The sequence below is a fragment of the Gavia stellata genome, chromosome 6 (assembly GCF_030936135.1).
Source record: "Gavia stellata isolate bGavSte3 chromosome 6, bGavSte3.hap2, whole genome shotgun sequence".
Taxonomy (NCBI): Eukaryota; Metazoa; Chordata; class Aves; order Gaviiformes; family Gaviidae; genus Gavia; species Gavia stellata.
In genome coordinates, this window is record NC_082599.1 from 19,166,442 (window position 1) to 19,193,294 (window position 26,853).

The 26,853-nt window shown below is 40.0% G+C and overlaps 1 protein-coding gene across 1 annotated transcript in view; it reads right to left on the minus strand.

The window, feature by feature from the left end:
• Positions 1 to 1,252: 1,252 nt before the first annotated feature.
• The window catches only part of GPR158 (G protein-coupled receptor 158), a 202,358-nt gene continuing 176,757 nt past the window's right edge, over positions 1,253 to 26,853 (minus strand). The window contains exons 7-11 of the mRNA XM_059819042.1: positions 23,226 to 23,464; positions 9,854 to 9,992; positions 5,586 to 5,691; positions 3,485 to 3,631; positions 1,253 to 2,707 (exon numbers count right to left, since the gene is read on the minus strand). Coding sequence (XP_059675025.1) covers positions 1,253 to 2,707; positions 3,485 to 3,631; positions 5,586 to 5,691; positions 9,854 to 9,992; positions 23,226 to 23,464 — 2,086 coding nt within the window. The remainder of the gene's footprint in view (positions 2,708 to 3,484; positions 3,632 to 5,585; positions 5,692 to 9,853; positions 9,993 to 23,225; positions 23,465 to 26,853) is intronic.

Sequence of the window (26,853 nt, forward strand, 5' to 3'; positions counted from 1 at the left end):
ACAGGGATAAACAGTACACTGTTGTCCTATATGAGCTAGCTAATATATTTCCCAGAGTTGTCTGGTTTTGGTAAAACAGGTGATCATTCCTGGGGTATAGTCATTGTCGTTCTTGCTTGTATTATTTAGCGGTATATGCTCAGTATGAAATACTGAACAAGATCATCACCTTGGATGTTTAAAGTAAGAATTCTGGTTTGTTAGATGATATTTTCCAATTAGTAACAAACAACAGATAAGTTGTCCTAAGACTTACCAGAATATGCAGCTAAGACGACTGAATTTCCACTATTAATAAAGTCTATTAGCATTAATAGGGAAGTGCCTAACAAGTAACTTACCGCATATAAAACCCCTGAATAATACAGTATCAAACTATAAATTTAAATAACAAAGAATAAACAAAAAAAATTCACTATATAAATCACAGGAAAGGAAAAAAAAAATAATCTCCAAAGCCCAAAGGAATTTCCCGATACGAATTACGGCTTCCATAGCCAGTGAAAGATTACTGCAATTCTATATATAAACAAAAAAGTCTACAGCAGGTCTTTTAACTTGCAATTAGAAGAAAGTATCTGCAGATTGCATAAATGTGTTATTGTGTCACATAATATCAAAGTTATTTGCAAAATTTATACAATCTGGAATGCTTTAATATGAGACACAACGATGTACTTAAACACACAGTAATGAGAAAATGAGAGCAATCATTATATAAAATGTATTTTTGGGATGCATTGAGTTAGCAGTGCCATCTAGATTAAATATGTAAAGTGAAAAGTCGTCATTTTAATAAGCTGCTCGTTGATACCCCTTTTTGCCATCAGGACATTTTCTGTGCCCTACTTCTGCTGGATCTTTAAAGTCCCAAGGGCAAGTTAAAGCCAGTTGTGGCATTCAGAAATAATTCGGTTAAGATCTACACTGTGCGTTTGCTACCACCATATTTTTTTTCTTTTAAAAGAGAAGTGATTTCACAAAGGCAGGTTTCTTTCATTGACACAGTAAAATCCTTGGAGCAGGGACCATATTCTGGGCACTGCTAATCCCATTGTTGGCACTCAACAAAAAAATAATAACAACATTAATGATAATTTACTTTGCTTAACTCCTACTTATTTGTAGTGCTGATTCCCTTGATTTAAGTGATGCTCCTTAGGAATTTTCAGATCCTTTTGGCCTAAGTCCCCTCTGTCTTTCCTGTTGTCTTTCTTCTCAATGTTGCTACTCTCCCCAGTCCAAAAGCCTCTTATTTTCGAGGTGTTGCTGTTTTATTTGCGCTTATAGCAGAGGTGTTTGATAAAGCTACACTTCTTTCTGCATTTGGTAAATCTGGTGTATCATACTCCCAAGGGCAGACTTCAGCTCGAGATGCTAAAGGTTGCTGTAAGTAACTACTTGGCTTATGGGAGTCAGATGAAAGCACATTTCCCTCGGAAGAGGCATTTTTTTTCTGTTCTGCCAATTTATTGAGGTTTTCCTTTTCTGCTGCTTTCTGGGGTAGCTCGTCCCACTCCCCAGCACAGGTATTAGGTGCATATCTATTAGCATTCTCACACTTCAGCCCAGGGGAGACCTGAGACTTGGAATTCGACTGTTTTTTCTCATTTTCAAAGACCTGCTGTTCTTGTGTCTCCCGAGTGGCTGCCTCCACCTTCTCTGAGCTCTTTTGATTTGACTGTTGATATCCTTCAGGTGTCTTCAGCTTATGATGAGACTTCCCCTTTGGCTGGGAAGGGTGGTTTTTCTCTTGCTCTGAGGAAGCAATAGACACATGTTTTTGAACTTTAGAGTCAGAAGGCACAGGACCAGGAGTTTGGTCATATATCTCCCAAGGACAAACTTCTCCTATGTCGAAATTGTCCTTGTGCAGAGACTTACCTGGGCCTGTGTCTGGATTTGCAGGTGTTTGACTAACCCTTTGCTGTTTCATAATTCCAGATTTATGGGTTTTCTTTGTTTCCTCAGAGTGGGTAGAGTTCTTCCGGTGGGAATCCTTGTGCTCCCCTTTATCAGAGACTGAGTGCTTTTTGCTGGTCTCCTTACCCTTCTGCTGAGATTTATGAGATTTAGTGCTTTCTTCTAGACTTTGTGTTTTACCTGTTAGTCCCAGAGTCTTTTCCTTGGCACTAGCAATAACACTGAGGGATTTTTGTAACACAGATGTTCTTGGATGCAGAGGCTTCTTATCGGCACTTAAGTTATGTGCACTTACTGATTTGCACACCAAAGGGACCGATTCAGTGGAGACAGCTTCAACTTTTTCTGGAGCATTTTTGGTTAATTTGTTACCATTCAAGGAATCTAGAAGTGAATTCTCAGCAGCTGTTACTTCTGTGCTTTCTGTAGTTAAGCTATTCGGTTCTTCTGTTTGATCCCTAACATGATCGTAAGTGCTGTGCGACTTTTTTAATGAAAAGACTCTGTTTTTCAAAGTCTCTTCTTTTGGCTTCGCAGAACTCGTGGAATCCTGTGGATTTTTTCTCAGCGTGGCTGTGTTCTTCACAGCACTGTGCTCCATCAGGTCCTTCTCGTCCCTGGAGCACTGCCTGGTGACCGTCTCAGGGATTTCTGTAATACGTCGCATTATCGAGCGCCCCAAGCCCTTTTTAGAGCACCTTTTTTTCTGGAGATGTGGGTTATTAGCAATCATCTTTTTCCTTTTATAGATTTCAAGCTGGGCATATAGCTTCTTCAACTCATCCTGCAAAGCAAAGTGAATGGCAAAACTAGTATGTACAGAGTGAATCCAGTCAAACAAACAGCCTGATGAATGCATTACCCATTGCTCTAAAAACGGCTTTAAACTTATTTCACTGTTTTTTCTAATTCTTGAATATGCCATTTCTCCATCAGCTCGAATCTCATTTTTTTCCACAGTAAAAATAAGTTCAACCCTCGTGCACAAACCATCCACAGCTGTGCATCATACAAGCATGCACAATTCATATACATTCATGCTGTACGTTTCAGATTGTACAATGCTGTGGTGCATACTTTCCTAGTAAACTCTATAGCTAATCTTTATTCTGGGAACTTAGGCCCTTTTATCATGTAAGATAGGAATAAAGTATTTTTTTCTGTTCATCATGTGTTTTTAAAATTTTATGTAATATAGTTATGTACAGTTATGCATATGTTACATACAAATGACTAATCATACTGACACCAAATGCTATTTGCACTTCAAAATAATTCAAAGAACCTATGTAAACTGATAAACAGCTCTTGCTGTGGATGATTCCTCCTCTTTAGCCTCCAGTATGACTTTTACTACAACTAGTAATACAGCTTCTCTTCACACCAGTGAGTATTTTCCATGAGATTTTACATGACCTGATACCACAATCATTGAGAGACCTAAGCTGGCCTGTTTCAGCTGATATCTGCAAAAAAAGTCAAATGGATGCAATTTGGAGTTTACTCATAGGAAGAAGTGTTGTTCTTGAAAACAAATGCTCTTTAAATGAGTTATATATACCCGAATATCTTCAGGATCCAAACTATGTTCACTCCATGCTGAATTGATACTGCTGTTCAGATAGGATCCAGATCGACCCATATCAAGCTCATCTTCATAAGCTTCTGTAGCTATATCATCTCTTGGGTTATTGCTTGAATGTGAAAACTGCAATAAGTATTTATAAAAAAGATGTTGCCATCAGTGCAAAAGTTTACTTCAACATCACTGTAAGAGTTTCTATCAACAGTTTTTATGGCACAATGATCCTTCTACGGATTTCATGTGATTTTCTGAACTCAAAACACTAGCTATAGGCATCACTGGCATAAGTAGTGTCCTATAGAATATCAGTATTGTGTGGCAGGAACTCTTATTAATGATGGCTTAACTTGATAAACCTTAACAGATTTGTATAAGGAAAAACCCCATCACTTATTCTGATGCTTATTTGAACCTCTTTAAATTGCATTTAAATTAAGCTAGTATGAAAATAGACTTTAAGCCAGTATTTCCAATTAGGCTGCTAAAACCATATGACTGTATTTTATATTCCATACTGTTTAATAAGCCTGCAGAAAGCAATTCTCCCATTTTAGATCCTGACCCTGAAAATGAAGAGATGGGGAGGCAAAAAAAAAAGTTTAAAAAAAGAAGGAAGGAAACAAAAAAGCAGACATGTTAATTTCCCTCTTCTAAGTTTTAGCAAATGCTCGGATCAAGAGTTGGAGAGAGGTTGTCAGCTGTTTTTTTATTCATATTGATTCACTCATCTGTAGTTACTATTGTCCACATAGTCATCTGGCCTCAGAACTTTATGAATGGAAGTAAACCTTGTGAATCTTCTCTTAATTCCCTGAATTCTTTGGTGTGCTGGAAGAAAAGTCTGTGCAGTGTTACACAGATAATAAGCTAAAATTGGAAACGTCCAACAGTAGTTATGAGTCAGATTCAGAAAGGTCAACAAATTTTCTAGGTTAGTCGAGAAAGACATCTCTGAAGATATGTAATAAAGTATATGAATATAAAATAGAAAATAATAAGACTATTGCTAAAGACCAGAAAAGGAATTTAAAATAAAACAAGGTTATTCAGTATTAAGGCTCATCAATGTGTCCCCTTGTTATGACTGTTTAATGTATGGATATCTGACAGTTACCAGCATACCCTGTTCTGACACATAGGCAAAAGATAGGAAATAGCAGCTTCATTAAACTGATAATTGTATCAGCTTTAGCTGCTTAATGTTCTTCCTTCATATGTAGCTTTCGCCTTTACTGTTCCCTTTGACTCTTGACCTTTTGATTAATATTATTGGTCATTTCAAAAGCCATTATAAAATAATTGCTTTGCTGGGGCACTGTCTAAGAAGAAAGCTCCATTCAAATCCTGTGGATTGGTGCTAGAGGCAGGTGGAGCTGCCTGCAGTTCTCCTGCCCCTGGTGAGACTGACAAATTGTCGGTTCGCTCCCAGTGCCTGACAGGAGGCGTGCTGGAGCGCTCGGAGCACTTTCTTTTCTCTTCCCTGCCTCCTGTCATCCTTTGTCTTCTCTGTCCCACACACACTCATCTTCCTACCCAGCGCTGGCTCCGTATCATAGGCCACGTCTCCTTTCGGTATACAGCATCTGTCCGTCCCAGGCTCTGACTCGCAAAGGGCTCCCCTTTTCCAGCCTGTAACAACTGCCCGGTTTAAGTCCCAACCTCTCTATCTCATGGCTAGTCCAAGCTCCTCATTCTAGTTTTATTTAGCAGTCCATCCTAGTCTTTCTATCCCCTCACCTAAACTCTTTGTCTGATCTCAGCTAACTCTGGCAGCAGCATGGTCACCCAAACACCTGAAATAAACATCATTAGGCAGGATTCATTCCTTCTTGTTTTAATCACATCAAAATTTTAAGTACTTTAAACGCCTGGAGTTTGGAAAGCTGAAAGAAAGAATCTTTGAAAATGTATAAGAGTTTTTAAAATAAAAAATATACAGCCTTCTAGCTAACATAGCCAAATTCTACATCTTCCTTTTCTATCAGTTGCTTGCTAATTTTATACAGCATTGCTTCTGCATGACAACATTTATCTTCCTTGGTCTTGGCAAAAGAAAAGAGACAGGAGACTCGAATACCTTAGGGATCAGAAGTAGCCCAACAGTGACTGTCACAGTCAAGTGTGTGTGTGCAAAGAACAGCATCAACATCCAGTCAGACTGAAGTCTTGAAGCAAGAATGAATCTGAAAATAGAATTCAGGGTTGAAATTCACTGCCTCTTCTCCAGTGCTTTAGATCTAACATTTTAATGTTCCTTAGGTTTCTTTTCATTGAAAGGCCAAACACAACTGGTTTTGTTCTGTACTGCTTCCATACAGACTAAAAATTACATCCACATGCTTTACCTATATACCACAATTCCAAAACAACTCAGAAAAAAACTGCAAAACACAAACAAGCCAAAACAAAATATAAAAAGAAACAACAGATCTTAAAGGATATTGCTTATTCCATAATTCTCACTCTATTTAGCTGGGTTTTTGGATGGTTTAAATTGCCACAGCTTCTTTGGCCTGAACTGAGTTATGGCAGCTTACATACATTAAGGATCTGAATGGATGATTTTAGGTTAAGTAAGCACATGTACTATGATAAACTGCAGCACACTTAATAAATAGAGGATGTCCATAGATTGCAGCTACAGACTGCGGCTGATAAGCCATCAAAGAGAGAACTGAACTGAAATGCATTTTAGCGGGGAGCAGAGAAATGGTCTTGATTGCAGGACCGCCCAGCTCAATACCACAGGGCCCAAGAGCCTTGCGAACACTAGGAAATGAGTGGCTGAACCTCCCAAACCAAGCAAGTCCTTGCTGAGCTTTCTAAAAGAGTGGTAGAACAAGTGGTGCAGTTAAAGCTAGCTGGAGCATGCTTGGCTTATCTGCTTTAGTGAGCTCCCAAAGATAGAAATGGTAAGCAATGCAACAGATGAATGGATGTACCACTGGCTTGTAATTTGCAGGTTTACAAAAATCATTCAGATAGAAATGACATTTGCAACTTATCCAAGTCCACAGATGCACATTTTGCAGAAACTTTTGTTAACAGAAATAGTCTGGCATGAAACACTGGCTTATATGCCATAATAATGCAGTCATCATTTCTTGTTTAAAACTTTGTAAATATTTCATGAACACAATAAAATATTATAATTATTTCTTACAGAGACGTTGCTATTGAGGTGTGCAGGGATATGAGGAGGCTCAGGCCTGAGGTTTAGCTAACATAACACAACATGAGAACTATTGAAGATGACATGAAAAACTTCTGGATGTAACAAATAACAGAGCAAAAAGTGGAGAAAAGTTACAGACAGTGCTGTGAGGGATGGCAAGATTTCACAGGTGGTTAATAGGGAGTCATTTGAAAGATGACCAGACTTCACAGGTAATTGAAGGGAGCGCTGGGGGCCTTTGGGGGAGTAGAACTTGCAAGGTCAGCAGTACTGATGTAACCATATCAGTAACAGCGTATAAGGCTGTGATTACCTGCCTCATGATATCAGAAATACCAAATTTGAGTACACATGTAGCAAAACTGGGACCAACAGGAAAAAAAATGAATGAGGGGTGAGTTGTTTATTTAGGAGAAGACAAGGACAGAAACAGAGAGGGGCTAAGGTAGATGGGGGAAGAACAAGCTTGGAAAGAAGGGGGGAAGAAAGGGGCTAGTGACATGTAAACAAGTTGTCACCAACTGAGCCCTGTACCTGATCACTGCAGTATCTCCTATCTTCTCATTAAATCCTTCTCCCAACTTACGTGTGATTTCACTCTCTATGCTGTGCATGTGTGTATGTGCAAGTCATGAGCAAACTTCAGGCTGGACTAGCCAGCATGTGGGAGACCCAAGGTCTCAGCCCATGACTGAGTATGGGGCCCCAAACCCAAAGATAGATATTAGATTGGCTTAAGGACTGTGCTCGTATTTGAAGGACCTGTAGTGTGCTTGTGAACCCACACAGGGTGCATGTTTCATCAGTGAACCTGATCAGCTGCAAAGGAGGAACAGGACCAGGCTGTACCTGTTGGATCTGCGCTGGTCCATGTGGCCAGCCGTGCCTTGTGTACGACTGCACCCGTGCTGGATGTGCTCAGCCTCACTAGGCCTGCAAATAGAAACAGCAGCAGCCACATCCATCAGAGACAGGAGAAAGCTCCCAGGCCCTGATGCCCACCAGATTTGGCTAACCCTTAACAGCTCCAATCCTCAAATTCCGTGAAGGCTTTTTACTTGTTTTATGCAGGAAACCTTGAGTGATTAAGGTATCCACGCCATACTCCTGAAAGCAAAATAGTGTTTGCAGTAGCCATTCAGACCTAGCAGAGATGGGGTTTCTATTAGAATGAGATTTTTTTCCATATAAATTTTGCTTTTGTCAGTAATATAAGAGAAAGAGCCATGCAGGTATTTAATGCTATGCTGATCTGAAGATAATCAAGAATCCTCTGTTTCTGAAATGGGAATAATAGTTTTAAAGAAAAACAAAATGCAAACAGTTCAAGGTTTTATTTAGTGCACACATCAATCTTATATGAGCTTTGGGAGTTTTCAGACTGAATGGCTGCTTTGTAATAGTAGGTGTCCTTCAAGGTTCCAGTGCTTTCAACCTCATGACAAGTCAGATATGTCATATAAATCTGAGTCTTACATTTCTGCTCTTTCAGTTACATCCAGAACTTGGTGGGGAAAACAGAAGCAAAAACAATGTAAAGAAATGTGAACTTCAAAGAGATGGGATTAAGACTTGTATATATAGAAATGGACATAATCTCAGGAGGGATCGTGTACTTCCAGTGCATTTTACTCATTCCTATCCATAAACAGTACATGATATTTCTTCAACAAACCAGCATGTATCAGACAGAGGGCAAAGAATCAATACAAAATGTACATTTTTTTTTAAAAAGGGCAGAACAACATCAGCAGACCTTAGGCTGAAGGAATAGGATCCTCGCTAGGATAAACTGAAAGACCTAATCCTTTTGTGTCTCCTTCATAAGGCATGTATTAAAATGCCACATTTTCCCCTTTTCCCCTCTCTTTAATCCAAGATGTCTTTCATCCTGTCCTACTGTTAAAAGAAATTTGCACCCCACATAATAGTTCTCCTAATGCACTGAACTGTATCTTCTAACATGGCCCAAAATATGATTTAGGAACATTAATTAATGGGGGAAAATTTTGACTGAAAAGCTGTCGTATTTGTTATAATCAATTCAAAAGCATTGTAACTGAATTTTATATCTATCAGGAGTGAAAAGCAAAATGCTTCCATCAAATACAGATTTTAAACGTTATTTTTGCAGATGTTTGTGTTAAGGAGTAAAGAAGAAGATTTTGAGAGTATGTGGATGTTGAGATATGGGGTTAGGACAAGGTGAAGGACACAAAAACTTCCAAGCCTGAAAAGTGCAGCAAACTTTATAACAATGACAAGGGAAAAGAGCACCTGGAAGGAACAGAGATGAAAGATTTGCTTTGCTGATGTTTACTCAGAAAAAATGATGCCTCATGGAAGAAGGCAGAGAGAAGAGTATTTGAAGACAGTCAATGGAGCAATATAAAAAAAATAAAAATCTTAGTAGATAAGGTCTGTCAGGAGGCAAAGGAAGGCGTGAGAATGTTATAAAGAAGTCATAAGAATCTCTTACAGCATGAGATGAAATTCATGCTGTCTTGCTCTTTTGAATTTTCTAGGACCAATTCATTTTTACAGGGTACTCTGTAGGAAAGGCATATATAATAATTTTCGTGTAGCTCTGGCAAAGACCCTTATTTATTTATTACTACTATAATAATTTACAAGTATGAGATGTAGAGCTCATTATAAACTTTATAAGAAACACGTGCTTTATATTACTGTTACAGCATTATATGTGTAACAATTTTTTATGTCAGCGTATAAACTACTATGCTTCATGCACAAACCAGTACAATTATCTTAACATACAGCTCCACTTTGCCAATCTGTTACACACCAGGGAAAGTTCATATAAACCAACATTCTTACCTGCTGTTTTTCTAGGGATACAAACCAGTGAGCAGTATGAAGATGACTGAAGACAGACAGTAATTTTGCTGTATCTAATTTATCACATATACTGAACTTTGATCCCAGAACATATCAGCTAGCTATACTGAAAAAAATCCCTAATTATACAATTAACAAGTTGATTGTACACAGTCTTGAATCCTATGGGAAGTTTAGTAATCACTTAATTTGCAGAATTAAATATTTATGAGACCTTCCATTATGTATCCTATCCCATTCACCCGTTTTAAGTTGCACCATATGAAACCTGGAAGATAAACAGTTAATTACTAGATCTACAGATCACTTGCCTAATTGTATGGAATATAGCAGAGATAATGAGCTCATTGTGAACTGCAACAGCCATATAACGTGGCTCATGAAATGCTGATGGGACTGTCCGCACTGCATAGCAGAGATAAACACCCCACAAGAGGAATAAAAATTCAGCTGTGAGAAGAACAAAAAGAAATAATTTGCAATTAGTTTTATAAATGAAAAAGGAAGGCAATTTGAAGTACTATAGTATCTTCTGTATGTGTGAGTATCTATGCAAAGACAGTATAAACTCATACATGTATATATGTACACACATAGGCATTCAAACTCTTTCCGATATTGTCACTGCACATGATACACTTGGTTTTCATTTACACACTTCTTTCTTCCACATCAGGAACCTTTACATTCATGGTGTTTCCATTTTTCAGTTGACAAACTTGAAGACATTGTCTAATAATGTCTTGCTTGTTTTTCAAATTGGTACTACAGAAGTTTGGCATCAGTTAAAATAACAAGCATTTTTATTTGTAGCTCTGGTTCTTGTTATAGAGGCAGATACCACTGCTACTACTAGACTCCAAGCTTTTTAAGACCACAGTTTCATTTCAAAGGTTTATAACTTAGGTATAACAATATATTTTGGGTTATAAAAATACCTCTGTTCATGATAGTTAATTCTGCTGGTGCTCGTAATATGACGAATCATTTCTGAGGGCCTAATGTAATTATAACAAAGGACGTGTTTCTCACCGTTAGGAGAAAACTGAGTAAAGGAAGAAAGAAGAAGGAGTAAAGGGTCATGATCAGCTTAAACTATCCTGTTAGAGCTAACTCATCTGCACCCAGCAGTACTCTGACTTCAGTTTCCAGTAGACAGTCTCCTGTGACATTGTTTTGCTTTTGATACAAATGAAATAATTTCACACCCATCTTGAAAAATCTCTCTTTCGAGAAAAAAAACCCACAGCTCTGCCATGTAGCTATGAGTAGAGCTGGTGCCTGTGCCTCTTGCCTTGCAGTCTGGGTTGACGATGGCTCGAAGTGGTTGAGCCTATCCAGCAATGTGCAATTCCACGACAGGCCCCTGCAATGCCGGCACTGCTCCAGACCAGCTTCAGAAATTGCGTGTGATCCTGTAGTTACTCATACATTGCTTTTGCCTTGTTGAATTTTTGCAGTGAATCCACTGACATCGTATCCCTTTACTTACTGGCTATTTACGTTAGTGACGCCACCATACAGTCAACTCCGCTGAGAGCATGTTCATACATTTGAGAGAAAAAAGTAAAATGGAAGGGATGGTATTTAACTCACCTATGCCCTGCCACTGAAAAGTGAGGTGTCTAATTCAGCCCGTGATCCTTCTATTGCCTATGAACAGTTAGTCAGCTCTACAGCAGGTGCCACACTCTCCTTGAATACTGAGAACACTCGGATGAGTACCCTAATCGAAGCATCTAGATGTTAGATGTTCTGGCAGGTGAGCTGAACCCTACCATAGCTCCTCATCTCTGAAATTAATTAAATTGGCAACTTGAGCTAAAGGAAAGTCCTTTATTAACCTTTTTCTTGGTTTTGTGAATTTTTGTACTATGTCATTACAGCTTAAATGGTCACTGACTATATGTAAAGATAGAAAAAAATTACTTTTACAGTAAAAAATACAGTCAAATGTAGTATAATAGAGAGTAAGTTCTTTCTCATATTTCTTTTTGCCAATACATGTTATTATACTGTAACTAGAACAGGTGATGAGTGACATCACCCTATGGTAGTGATCAGCAAATCATTACTGGTCTGGTTTGGATAAGGACACAAATGTTTGTGAACCCCCATTAGCAACAGATAGAAATAAAACATCTGCACTGGATATCTCATGAGAACAGGTCCTCCGGCTCTTCCCACTTTTAACAGTCCATAACTGCTGTAAATTACATACATTATAGTGTTACAGCATTTTGAAACTTCTAAGCTTGCTATCAATTTCAGCTAAAATCAATAAGAAACAAGTTTTGATAAAATTATTTCAGTCACACAGATTTCTCTGTGCTCTGATAAAAGTTCAGTTTGAACAACACTTTGCTGTTTCTTATTTATCAAAAATAGATGGCCTAGCTTAAAACCTATCATTTTTACTAGAACATATCCTATGTAAACCCAGTAGTGTTACCAGTTACATAAAACCAAATATCTGAAAATGCATAATCCACACATGCTGCTATTTTTGTGTTCTTCCTTAACAAAACCCCAAAAATAATAAACCTTTTGACTTTAATAGTTTGACTTGGGACCTTACTGAGTGTCAATGTGAAAAAAAGCATGGTATAAATCTTCTATGTGTCCCAGCCTGGTTTTGAGCTTTACAAAAGCACGTATGCAAGTATGTCTTCCCACATCCCCCATACACTCACCACTTGGGCAAGCTGACTGCTACTTCCATTTCATTCCTAGATAATTAGCTATGCTACTAGTGAAGTCTATTACCCTGGTTTCTTAAAAACACCTACACAAGAATGACCTACCAAGCCATCTTGCTCCTGAAGTCTTCTCTGAGCAAGCGGAATACAAATTTTGCTTCAATCAAATAAGATTAAAGGCTCCTTTACAAATGTTAGCAGTTTTGGTTGTTCTCTTTAAGTATACTTGCCTCGCATACGCAGAATCACAGCACTGAAATGTATTGCTCTTCAAAGCACTGAAATTTATTCCTTTAATTGCGCCATATTGATTTAGAAGAAATTGAAAAGGAGAAAATGGTTAGAATTAGGTTGCTAAAGCCAAATCACTGTATGTTACTGTCCTATGTTCTATGGAAACTCTTATCAATACGGTTCAGCAGGTATTCCCCAGAGCATGCCAGAGAGACTATTTCTTCTCATTTTGCCTTTCATCTGAAGTCACCAATAGTAAAACAAACAACATTAGCAGCAGGGTTGAATAGATGAGTTAGTTAATTGTGAAGTAACAGGCATACTCCACAAAACTACCCATGGTGCATTCTTCTTTATCTTACTGAACTGAAGTGAGAAGAGCCCCAAGTCTCTTACTGATTAACAGATCAGTTACAAGTGCTAACAGAGACTGAGAGTTTCAAAAAGTTTGGCTTTTAAAGGGATGAAAATACATGTATAGAAATCCATGTGCTGAAGGTATTCCTACTTGAACTAAAGAGTGTGGGCCAAATTTTGCTTATTTTTAGAAGAAAAAAAAATCTGCTCTAAGTTTGAAGATTTACAAGAATTATTTTTTTTTTTTGTATACAGATTGAAAAAAACTTTCACGGTATCTCAGAGAGCAAATGAAGATGAAAAAGCCACACTCCCATAATAAAACCCAATTTCAATGAGCTGGGTTAAGTGGGAGTGAAGGTAGCATTTGATCTCCAGATCTGATTAATTCTGAAAATTTCACAGTTTTCAGTTTCACAATCATAGTTACAAGGAGTTCCTAAGAAAACATGAGGAGATTTCAAAGTATTAATATACTGGAGCATAACAGTAGTTTGTACCATAGTGCATAATGCTTTTATAAAAGCTTTACATTTAGAGCAGAACTGGCATTCCTGTCTGCAGATAATAATTAGTGTGACATCTGGTATGCAACACAAATAGCAGCACACAATAAAAGCACAAAAATGTGCTTTTAAAACACAAGGTAAAATAACAGAGTTCTTATACTTGCTAAGCCCAACGTTACAATAATTTCATTAGCAATAACGAATGAAACAGACTGATAGAAAACCAATTTATTATCTAAATCACTAATTACACAGCTTAAATGTATCATGTAGAAGCTGTGCTTGAGGGGGGAAATCAAGTTCATATAATTAGCTACAGACTATTAGTGCAATTTGTAACAAAAATCTGAAGGTGTTATAAAATTTTGCTGTATTGTTTTTCTATATGGCCTTTTTGGTTTCTCAGTATAAAACAAGGTGACAATGTATTTATTAAACTGATGAAAAACACAGATATAACTAACTTCAAATAGATAGGATGGATGGATGGATAGATAGATAGATAGACAGACAGACAAATATCTTTGATGATTAAAATCTGTGAGATGTGATATGAATTTTCTATTTGGCTTGCTGAATAATTTTCCCCTACAAGCCTGCTGTAGAAGAGTGACTTCCTGACCGCTAAAGGAGTATCTTAGCATATTGCAAACTGCCAAGACCAAACTCAAAGCTCAAAACACATGATCTTGTTCCTTTAAGTATGATTTATCATAAGGCTTATGAATTAGCCCATTTTGCATATTAAGCACAAGAACAAGAAATACCTTCTTTTCCCCTTCTGAAAAATGATGGAAATTCCTAGGAGAGAGAGCTGTCAACAGCTATCTGGACAGAAAATGTGAAGTTAAAAAAATAAAGCATAAAAGAGCTCTCAAAAAACTTGCAGGAGCTACTCTAGAACTGTCCAAACCAGGCATTCAGATTTCTGGTTCAAATCTCTGATAGATAAGAGAGTAAGAAAAGGCACAATTGCTTTAAAGGCATAAATGGATGTAGATATGAATGGAAGATAAGAGATGAAAATGTAATGTGGCCTCAATATGTCATGTGCACAAATGAATTAATCTTTAAATATCTGTCTTCCTAGTCATTACCTATTTCTTATCCACAAAACCTTTTATACGGTCTTTGCACTATCCAATCAACCTGCTTAGTTATATCCTGTGGTGTTTAAAAACCATGATTATTTCTTTTGTTTGCAATGCCCATCATGTTTTTAGAAAACGGAGCATTTTGGAACACTTAGCTTGGTCATCCAATACACTGGACCAGACTCATGCCCGATGCCACCGGCCTGTTACAACTAAGAGTGTGCCATGACTACTCACTTGGGATTTGTTTAGGCCATTGCTCATATTCTGCACCTTCTGATAATGAAGGACAATGACACAGGGTCACAGTATGTCATACGTATCTGCTCTGTAGAGAAGAACAGACTCAGGGTTGGTATTGTTGACTTTATCAAACTTCCTCTGAAGATCGGGGTTAATATATTTACTAGGTTTTGCTAAACATGCAGTTGTCTGTGTTGCAAATTATTCTTTCATATTTAAATCCAGTACAACGTCAAGCCATGACCAGAGACAGTCTCTGTGACATTTTCTTTCAGTGTCCGTTAGCCGAGTTGTGTCACGCCTTGCACAGCACAGTGAATGCAGACTGACCTGCTCCTGCCTGTCCAGCCCCCAGCACAAGTAAATTCCCCATTAAGCCATATCCTCTCTCATTGCCTGCTCTGCAGATGTCTGTACTTCGCCTGACTGCACAGAACTGCAGAGCAAGATATGATGAACTGAAAGCAGTGATGAAAGTCACTTTCCTCTCTTTCAAGATTTGGAAAAGTCATTGAGAGCCTCCTTACACTTGAGTGAGTACGGGAAGAGAACACCCACAGATAAGAAATGGAGTAAAGGCAGGAAGGGCATGACTTCAGGAGAGGTAAGAAAAAACAGATTCAGAAAAGCAACGTTCATATAAGGAAACATGAAGAATCAAGAAATGCGAAGCTGATTTCTGAACATGGCTTACGCACCAATTCTTCTTAGAGGCCTTAGGAAAGTACTTCATCCTTACTTCTACAACTTTGCTATCTCTAAGAACTGCACAGCACTAAAATAAAAATACCACATACGCAGCCTTAACTTGCTCTCTTTTGCATATATAATCTTCAGTTAACTATATAATTTCTTAAGAGACCAGACTCGTTTAATGCAATTCCAGAGATAAAACAAGGTTAGCTAATGAAGAGAGCTCTGTAATTTGTTGTAAATGACATTTAGAGTGAATGAGAGAAAAGACCACAGGGGAAAAAAAGCAGTCTTGTGCACATGCACAACTGAATTCTAACTTTGTCTGTACTTCAAGCTCCTGTGCATATGAAAAAAGCCCCCAGTCAAGCCAAACTTTGCAGAGATGATCACAGAAAGCATTTCTCTTGCTATCTGGGTGCCAACCTAGGCATTTTTGCTGCAATTTGCAACAGAACTAAGCACACAGGACTGTATTTGTAGCCAGTGAGACCATACACAACATGTTATATACAGATTTGACTAAGCTCTGTAACTGAGCCAAAGGCATTGCAAAACGGGCACCCAGATTAAATGGACCATATAACCCTAATCTAACTGTGCCTCAGCTCCGGCTGTGTAAAATGGGGATAATGCCACCCTGTCACTACAAGATGACAGTGGGAATGTATGTACCTATATTTGTGAAGAGCTTAAATCCTAAACTGTGAGTTTCCTCCCTGCCATGGTTGGGAAGGGAAAGTGAGTTATTTCAGGCTGTCCTGATTGCTTCTCAGCCCTCCTACCCTCCTACCCAGAAATGCCTTTCTCTTGTGCTTCTTCAGGCTGGCCTCTGGGTGGAGATGGCTGTGGGCTAGAGATGCTGAAAGGAGCTCCCTGGAGCCAGGATACCCATCCCCGTGCTCGCTTGCACTCTGCTGTCCAAAAGCTACCTGCAAAAAGAAGACACCCCTGAAGGATTAAAGCCCATTTTCATGACTCTGTATGATGTTCTATGTCTGACCACACTCACTTGCTTAAGAAGCACCATCATAGGCCAAGAACAGGCCACTGCTCTCCAGAGACAGTGACATGCTCCGCGTCCTCTCCTTACACTAATAAGGGAGAGCCCATTACAGCTGCAACATGACTAAGTTCATGTGGTATTCTGAACTTTGCACTGTTGGCAAAACAGTACCGTTCCAACAGTTACACCATTTTTTCCTCAGGTTTTGGAAAGGAATTACTGATTACAACTCTACTTACATCCATAACACAGCTACAACAACTCGTCTACTTCTCCATCACACTTCATTTCATCAGACTAACGTTTACATTTTAAATCCCCTGTATTGAAATGAAGTGAGCTATGAATCTGGAAGCATGGCTCCTCCATCCGTTCATGCACTCAGGGTGCCGGCTGGAGTCCAGCACACACCATTTTAAAACAGGAAAAGAATTGTGTCCTCTATTGCTCCTATGTTGCCAGCCAGTGCAGTCTCTTTCTGCCTCACTGCGTCCAATCTCCCACCTGGAGAGCTGCACCATGGCATAGGAGAAGCTTTTTTCTTCAGCTGAAAGGATTTTCCTATATTTCAATGAACTGCAATTACATGTATAAGTCTTTAATGCTGAGTTATTCCCAGCAAATTATAAATTACCAGAGGTTTATCTGTCTCTCTCACCATATCTCAGCATCATTTTAATTAGCTAGGCACAGCAATACAGAGACCTATGTGTGGAGTGAGAACCAATGGTACCAAATCCTGACTTTTTTCTACCAGAACTTCCATGGCCTGTGGCTGTGCAAGGCTGAAGGAAGAGCAGGGGTCCATGGGCTGGCGGGGGGGACAGCACGCTCCGTCCCCCACACAGCCAAAAGACTGCCTTGCAGGTCCACTTGAAGTAATGCAAGGGACACACTGATGCACGGTCTCCAGGCTCCACGGCTTGAGGGTGACCTAGAGATGGCTTTTGCTGGCAGTGGAGACATATCCACTGACTTGAGTGTGAGCAACACGCCTAGGAGTCTCACTCCATGAAACACGTGCCAGTGCTCAGGTCTACAATCTCCAGGAACTCCCCTCATTTCTGCACTTCGCTTAGCCCTTATACTCATGCATTTTATTCCTTCCTCTACACAGATGTGCTGTCCTGCCTCACTCCTTGCATAGTCCACTGTTGTTATTAAAGCCAGCTGGCCACTCTTCTGTCTCCATGTGCCCCATCATCCTCTTCACTTGTGTGTGGATGAAAGAGGGAAAACAGGATCAGAAAGATCTACAACCAGCAGCTGAAAGCAAGCTGAGTGTGGGACCTCTTCTCTCACTTCTTAAAGAGGATGCAAGCAAATGCCAATGGTATCCGAAGTACTTGAAGGGTTGGAAAGACTTGGAGCAGTACAAGAAGTGGGTTCCAAAAAGAGTGGTGCAAAGACAAGAAGAAGTCAGAGCATCTTCCAGCCTCTCCCAAAGCCATCTCCTCCTGCGGGTGGCTTGCACAAGCATCTGAATATGGCATTTACCAATACATAAACATGTGGCTAAGGCAACCCAGATATGGTTTCCTTAGCAGAACTACTTCATAGAAATTGTGCCTAAATAAAAGCTATGGCATTTCACCTGTGATGTAACAGATACCAAGAAAAAGTAGCGTTACTGCAATGGGTAATGCAACCCAAATTGCTCAACCTGGGGGTTTTAGCACCACGCATCATCTTTGTTGCTCTTCCCCATATCTTCTCCAGATTTACCACATCCTAGAGATGAGGGACATAAACTGCACACAGTGTTGGTGATGCAGACTGTGAAAGAGGTGTACATGGCAGTGGGAGGAGTGGGTTACAAGCAGGAAAGGGACAGAGCTGAAGGCTCCTTCGTAAAACAGGATTCTTCTCCTATTTCTGCTGCAAACATTTTATACAGCCCTGGTCTTATCACTCAGAGTAAGCTTTTCACAAGTGATCACTATTTTTACATGATACATTTTCTGAGTATCTAATGTGAGAACAGAAGCCAGATCTTCATCAGTGCTGATTTCTAACAAGTGCCTCCTGGTTGTGCTTTCCACACAGAGGAGGCTATAAACAGTACTCTGAAAAACCAGTCCCTAAAAGTCTCAAGACAGACACCCAAAATAGATAGCTACTGTTGACAATTTTGGCTTTAATCTTTGTACATTGATGCTAAGGAGAACACAGCTTAAAAACGCCCATTTGGAAACAAACAGTTCTTTATTCAGTCTATGCTCTGAACAACACACCCTGAATACGGCACAGGGCCACCTCAAATGGGGATAACAAAAGGAAATAATAATCACTCATTCACTGAATGCAGCAGAGGGCCTGTAGAAAATTTAATAAAGGGCCTCGTAAGGCTGTATTACAATGCCCTAGCTCAAAACTGTACAGGCAGTCTTAATGCCCAATCTGTCAGAGCCTGTCCTGGCAACTCATACCCTCTTTAGATCCAAAGATTATATATGTTAAATATCAACAAATGAACAGTGGGAGGGAGTTCTTTTGGGAACAGCCTGAAATACTTACTTTGTTCCTTTTCCTGGCTGAGGTCATGCAGTAATCACAATGCAGCCTTGCGTTTGAAATCCTCTTGATGCCCAGGACCCAAAGCATGACCCACTGATTAGTGGGCTACGGCAGCAGCTCAGCCAGCTGCGCGGGAGCAGCCCAGCTCCTGCCAGCCGGGAATCAGACAGGTGCCGGGGAAAAATACCTCCCTGTGCTTAGTTAATACCTGCCATTTGCTTCTGGTTTAAATAAAACATTGAAAACCACACACAGAATGCATGGGGGGATTTTTAAAAACTACAGTTCAAATCCTATTCATGCTGGGTGAAACCCTGGCCCTGCTGGAGTCAGGAACATACACCTGCCAAGATTTCACCTCTGCTTTTTATTTGTGTTTGTGCATGCACTTTTATCTCTCTGCCTGCCTTTCTCTCCTGCCTGGGACTTTTTGTTCACTAAACTTAATATTTCACGCTTTTTTACAGTTTGTGGGAAGTTCTTTTAAATCCTGTGCTGATATCTGTTTCACTTAGAGGATTTTTCCCTCAGGATAAAGAATAATAGTTTGACTTGTGACACTGCAAGCCCTTAGATACCAAAAGTTATCGCTTGGGTTTTTTTCTAACTTGGAATGTGGCTGTGACGGCTAGAGGTACAGAATATATTCCGGCCATAGCAAAAAGGCTTTGTGGGTTAGTAGTGTTTTCAAGACCTCAGGCATTTCTCTAAAATCTCAAATTGTCAACCATGCCATGGCTTGTCAATGAGACAGATGCCCCAACCTTGAAAGTGATGTAGAAATGAACACAAAGGAAATGAAAGAATCTAGGCAAGTGACAAATAAGCTTACCCACAAGTATCCAACCTCAAGGAAAATGCATACTAACTTACATTATGTTATGTAGATAAAATAAGATTTACTGAATGCTAATTTTTCTCATCAGCATATCACAGATTACAGAGGCAATGCTAGAAATGGTAACAACCTTTGTGTCTGAGACCCTACTTCTCTCACAGAGAGCATACTCCTAAACTTAATGGAAATGTAAATAGAAAACATTCACTGCAATAAAAGTCTCTGGAGATAGAGCCAAAGTAGCATGATTAGTATGGAAAATGCTTCATAAATCCTAACTCCAATAATCTCTGGTAGCATAAAGGATTCATCTCATTACAACTTTCTAACAGAGCATTCTTAATTCTCACTTCACTAATCTGCGACCTTGAAAATTCCCTCTCCGCATTTCAGTAAAGCATTGACAACCGAATGAAACAGGGAGGTATTCCAGCAATGGCTACAGGTGATGGAATATATTCCAAACCACTCAATAGTTTTATATAAAATACTGTGCCTGACTAAATTAAATTAAATAACAAGCCTTTCATAAATGATCATCCAGCATTTTTATTTTAGTATTTTAAATCAAATATCATAATCTATCTATTAGTTTATCACATAGAATCTTTTGCAAGGCTGCTCCCAATCAATTATAGGAATAAAAAGGGTTCTGCCCAGTTCTGGGCTCCCCGGTTCAAGAAGGACAGGGAGCTGCTGGAGAGGGTACAGCCAAGGGCTACAAAGATGATGAGGGGACTGGAACATCTTTCTGATGAGGAAAGGCTGAGGGACTTGGGTCTTTTTAGTCTGGAGAAGAGAAGACTGGGGGGGGATCTTATCATTGCTTATAAATACTTAAGGGGTGGGTGCCAGGAGGATGGGGCCAGTCTTTTTTCAGTGGTGCCCAGTGACAGGACAAGAGGTAACGGGCACAAACTTGGTCATAGGAAGTTCCATCTAAACATGAGGAGGAAATTCCTTACTTTGAGGGTGGCAGAGCACCCGAACAGGCTGCCAGGAGAGGTTGTGGAGTCTCCTTCTCTGGAGATATTCAAAACTCACCTGGACGCATTCCTGTGCAATCTGCTCTAGGTGAACCTGCTCTGGCGGGGGGGTTGGACTAGATGATCTCCAGAGGTCCCTTCCAACCCCTCTCATTCTGTGATTCTGTGATTAAAACCCCGTCTAAATGTAAATATACCTTAAAAAATGATCCATGTTTTTTCCAACACTCGGCAGACAGCAACTTATGTAATTTCTTACCAAAAAGGTACTGCTGATCATAATTAGGTATTAAGATCTGTGTTCTTAATCACTTCACTACCATAACTATAAAATCCAGAGAATAAAAACCTTTGTTTGCCATTATGCAACAACCACCACTATCAAAGTTTTAATAAAACTACACTGTATTACTGGCTGTGAAATGCAGTAAAATTTTGATGCAAAATAGATCAGTGCAGATGACATCATCAAGTGTTCCACATTTAATTCTCCTTTGTTACTAATTTTACAACATCTCTGGTGGTAGTACTATTCCATTACTGCAAAGTATAGTTATATTTTATTAGTACACCCCTCCAAAAGGGCTCAAATCAAGACATATTTCAAAACACTCCTTTATACTCCTCTCTGTGTCATTTACCGGTGAGCACATTGACACATGGGGTACCAGTGTGCCTGACTGCCTCTGAGATCTTACACAAAGGAGAGAGGAGCAGAGCACACGGGTAGCTTAGAGCCACAGAAAGTTGTGATGGTGTGCTCCCCCCAGCAACCTGACCTTTATCTCCCATAACCCTGCTCAAGTGATAACCACCAGTGGTGGTCATAATGGACGCATCTGGTTATGATGGCTGCATCTGGCTCAGAGTGGATAAGGGGGAGACAGGTAACAACACAATAGCCACCTAACCACAGTGCTGATCAATGTTCAACTCAAGCCAAACTTGGAAGAAACTAAAATCTCTGGTCAGTATGTAAATACGACCATGAGTCAATCATCTTACCCCCATAAATAGTGAGTAGCCCAAGAGCCTTTTGAGCTCTCCTGCATGGCAGTGGGCTGCACGCCAGGATCTCCCCTTAACTAGGGACACCTCTCAAGGTTAATCCTTGAGGTTGAGATTTCTTGCTGCAACAGATTCTTTGTAAGTGACTAATAGCATGCTGAAACTTTGAGACTTTAGCTAAGTGATATAAAGTATTGATTGTGCATATATAATCCTTTAGACATAAACTGTTGACCAAGTCTGGGACTAAGTCTGGATGCAGCCACACATAGACTCCTCTTTGAGAAGGATTTTAGAAAGCAAGGGCATCCTTTCTGAATCTCACGACTCAATGGGAGGTCTCCCTGACAGTTTTGTCTGACCCTGTCCTCTATGCAATAAATAATCAAGTGTACCTTGCCATTGAATCTTGTTAAACCACTGTCGCATTTACCATTGAGCTTTGTTAACTCACTATTCTGTATCAATAAAATACATTATTACTTCTCTCTTATGAGTGAAGTGCACTTTCTATCACTCCATCTGTGACAAAAGTCCTTGGGGAAGCTGGCAGTAGTGGTTTGCCCTTTAAAACTGCTGTGCATTACCATGCGCTGGCTTTCTGTACACCACTCAGAGAAAACACTCTTCATACCCCCAGGCTGCTTCTATCCATCTCGTCTGCACTCTCATATGGAGAAGCCACCATTACTTCTCCCTAATCCTCAGCAGCAGAGCTCTGTCAGTGGGATGTCCATGCGGGAAGCAGGGAAAGGGCAGAAAGGTAAGAATTTATTTCAGATTTCAAAACACTGATGTATTTGAGCTAGTGGGTGGCACACCTGGGCACCAAAGCTGTCTGGCCATCGGAAGGAAGCACATTATACTGTATAACTGAACCCTGGGATGGGGAATCCACTGTTTGTTATAAAACTAAGGAAACAAAAATGTGTCATTTTTCTCCTCAATATGTGTTCTGCAGGGTGTAATTTTTTAGCTCCTGCCTATCCCATGCAGTAAGAGCACATCTAGCAAATACATTAAGTTGGGACATTTGATGTGCATTTCCTATTCCCATTACTTTGATACTAATTTCTGTAAGGTTATGAAAGAGTGGTCTTGCAAGTTCTTTCCCTCCTCACACACAAGAGCTCTTCCCAGTTCCGTGGTGCAAAAGCAAAAAGCTTCTGTTATTCTAGACACAATTTCTCACTTTAATAGTGTAGAAGAGCACGATATCTTCTGCCTTCAAAGACAAAATTTCTTGAGCACCCATCACTTTGTTACTACAATCCAAGTTACAAACCTTTGAAAGTCATAAAAGTCTCAGTATATTTTAAATACATACGACTTTTCAGCCCATTTAAAAAACGTATATGCCAATATTTCATACCCCTAGAAGCTTTTCATGTGATGTTACGCAGGCTGACAAAACTTTAACATATTCTAAAAGGAGAAAAATGAAAAGGCAACTAAGCTTTAGTTTAGAAATTAAAAGATAAGCTAGAAAATGAACATACCAACAGCCATCATGTAATCCCAGCGGTCTATGAGGCACATATTGAAGATCAGGTGGTCAGATGTTTGCCCTTGGCCAATGAGTGGAATGTTTCTCTCCAAATTTTGGGTTATTGCAGAAGTCCAGCCAACAAGAAACCAAAAGACTATCAGGAGCATAACAGCCAGCATCCTCATCACTCGCCCACCTGTCATGTATGGAATACGCTGAGCAGTTCGGGACAGGAATACCTTCAAAACTCTGAAAAATTCAGAGAGTGCAGAATTAAAAAAAGCACTCTGTGTTGGAGGAATTAGACTTTCATTTTATTTCGCTATCAGATTATTGAAAAAAATTATCAACATTCTTTCCCCTGACAGTACATACAAGAATGAAATTTGAAACATTACTTTCATATTCATCGTATTTAAATGGAACTGATTGCTGCCCAGAGAGGCCTACACAGCAATAATAGAAAATATTAGCTATGCTTATGTTAGAGACATGCATTCACATGCTGTGTTGTCCAGCTGTTTTGTACTTTCTGGCTCCCTGTGGAAGACATCTTTCTTTGGAAAAGGGAAGGTCATTTCCATAAAATAGCAACCATGTGTGTGAGATTTCATTTTATTTTGATGCCGTCTGTCTGCTCATCCCCAATCATACTATTTCCAGAGAAAAAATTAGCACTTCTTGGGTATTTTTCTCATTGAATTTGATGCTTCTGAGACAATACTTTAATCCTCGTAGAAATAACTATGGAAGGCATTTTGCTAATTGTTTTCTGACTTGTTTAGAGGCAACAACATGTTTTTCAAGCTGGGACAGAACCATCATAAGACAAGCCACATCATATGTCAGGCACGTGTAACAGCCATTGAACACATTGAAATATTTGCACTTCGTATTAGGATAGCTTTACTCCCGCCAAGAACTGTTCAAGGAAATATCACCTGCATTTTCTACCCTTCACTACCAGAAAAAGGTCCTGCTGGAAGCATGTGGGCAACCAAAATTTGAGGAAATTGGCTCAGGAGGAGGGAGCAGTTTGACTCTTCACACAGCACAGAGTATCTTTTTGTGTTGCTTGCAGCACGGGATCTGACAGAAGCATCTAACCTTCTCCTGGTGTTTTCCTCTGAGAAAAGGAGGCTGCAAGGGCTGCTGCTGCCATTGCAGCGCTCCTGCCTTGACCCTGCCAAGTTACTAAGGCTGGGCAGTGAGGAAAGGCTATCACTGAAGTTGTCATGTACCCAAATCTTTAGAAGCAGATGGGCTGACATTTAAAGGCTTTTGTAGAGATTGGGGTGATGAGCCTTTCAAAGCGAAAAGGTGAGCTGTTTCAGTGATTTTGTCCTCAAAACCATGGTTGTTCCTGATTCCTGAGCTTGAGCATGTCCAGTGAATACTCTTGATATCCATGAAGGGACAAATTATCACTGAGGTTTACGGAACTTGAATTTTTTCAGAAAGCTGGGTTTTTAAATGCCCTTGCCAGCTCTTAAGTCTTTTCAGTGTACCAAGCACCAAGCCACCTCCCAAGCCATTCCATGGCCAGGCCCGCCTTTTCAGCAAAAAAAAATCACACTACAGATTAATATTTATGCTTATATTTGTCTAAGAGAAGGCAGAAGCAACTGGCACTGCCTCTCAAACAAATAACAGAGCAGTGTCTTTTAAGGCAGAAGCACAAAAGCTTTTCCACATCCATAAAAATGAATCATCGTTTGACTACAAACACAGCCTTCACAGTGTGCATTAGGTGAAGTCAGAGATCTGAATATGTTGAACATTATTCAGCTGTTTCCCTCCCAACAGTTACTCCACAGGGAGTCACAGTTTTTGATCTTTCTGTGTTTGATAGATGTTCTGCTCTCCCTTTACAGATGCTAAGTGTTTTATGTTGGAAGCAGCTTCCCAAAGACTTCAGGCAGGATAGACAGACAACTCCACAGCAGCGAGGCAGATGACTCCCTCCGCATTGCTCAGCTGCACCACTACTGTTCCAGGGCAGCACCAGTAAATCCTCATTTTTAGAACACTAAAAATCAATAAGCGAAGGCTTTCCTCCTCCCTGTTATGAATGCCAATCAATACTTAGCTTCTTTGAAGGGAAGAAAAAGGTATTCTCTTTGTAACGCACTGGAAAACACCATCTTTTCATAGATATAGTTTGCCACTTGAGAAAAATAACACACGTTTATGAAGCTTTAAGAATCGCAGAAATCATACAAACCAGCTGAGAACTACTAGAAACTTTTCTTTTCTTCGTATTTTGGTTCTCCAAAGTCAATTCTTGGTGATTCTACTGAAAGCCAACATGTGAGCCTTTTCTGGACATAACAAGGCATTACATTTTTTCCAGTACTAGCTCATTAACTGCTGACTGCTTTCTAAGGGAGAGGAGTGGGCTGCTACTACATTATTGATCTATGCACAGCGAAACAAATAACACAGCGGTCAAAACCCCTCCAATTTGTATCAAACCACATTTCTTTTTTACTCATCTTTTTCACAAAAATAAGTGTCCTCCACCACCACCATTTCTACCTTGAACATGTAGGCCTACAGGTAACCCAACCTTTACACTTTTTTTCAAAAATCCTTTTTCTGAGAAGCTGTAAGGAAATCTGGGTAGGATGTGTAGTGCTGAAAATCTCCTTTCCAGGGGCTTTGGCATAAAAGTGCTCAACCAGAACATGAGTGTCAGAGGTGCAATTCCCTCATCTTCTTGCCGCAACGTGAATCCAAACCCGCATCGCTCACCACCTCAACGCTAGCAGACGTGCTCCGTCTCCTCTCATCTCCCATGTATTATTGAACATGTATCAAAGCAGAGACAAGTGCCCAGGAGTTTCTCCTCCCAAGAGCTTGCCTACTCACCAGGCTGGAGGGTCATTCTCCTTCCTGTACCCGTGACTCACATACTATCAAAGTTCACCATAAAAACATTGAATCGCTGCAATATGAGACCAAATTGCCTCAGCAAACACGCATTGTCTGATGACTGGTACCCTCCATCAGAACACTGGGGAGTTCTTGATTCAAATCCCTGCCTTGACTTCTGGGCAGAAAATGATCAGTTCCCCTGTTTCGCACTGTTCTATATCTATATATTGGGTTGAAATACCTATTGAACAAATGAGAGAGATTTCTCACAGGGAAGTAAGAAGTGGAGCTGGTGGGCTGTGTCTTTACTAGGAAATTAAATATGCCCAGGGTTGTCCCTGGCACTGATGCCAACCGGCACAGAACAGACGACATCCATACTATTACCCTTCCAACACAGGGCGGCTGCATGCGAACCGCCCACTGCAAAGGCCTGTGCCAACTCCTGAACCGTGCTGGGAAATGGCTTGGGAGCATTCAGGATAGCACGGGCCAAGGGCAGGCCAGGGACCACTAGAACAATTCAGCAGGACAGACGATAGAGTTCCAGCACCCAGGAATGTTCTCTGATGCTACTTAATTTATGAATATAGATTAGCTGGGATTCAAATCCCGAAGCAAATTAATGTTTAATTATGAGTATCAAGTAAGGCAATGCCAACTGGAAAGACTCCTCCTGTCCTGCGTAACCCCAAAATGCCTGGTAGTGCCAGGCAGTGCCCTGGTAGAAGCTTAGGGCACTGTTTGAGATGCATGGCCTC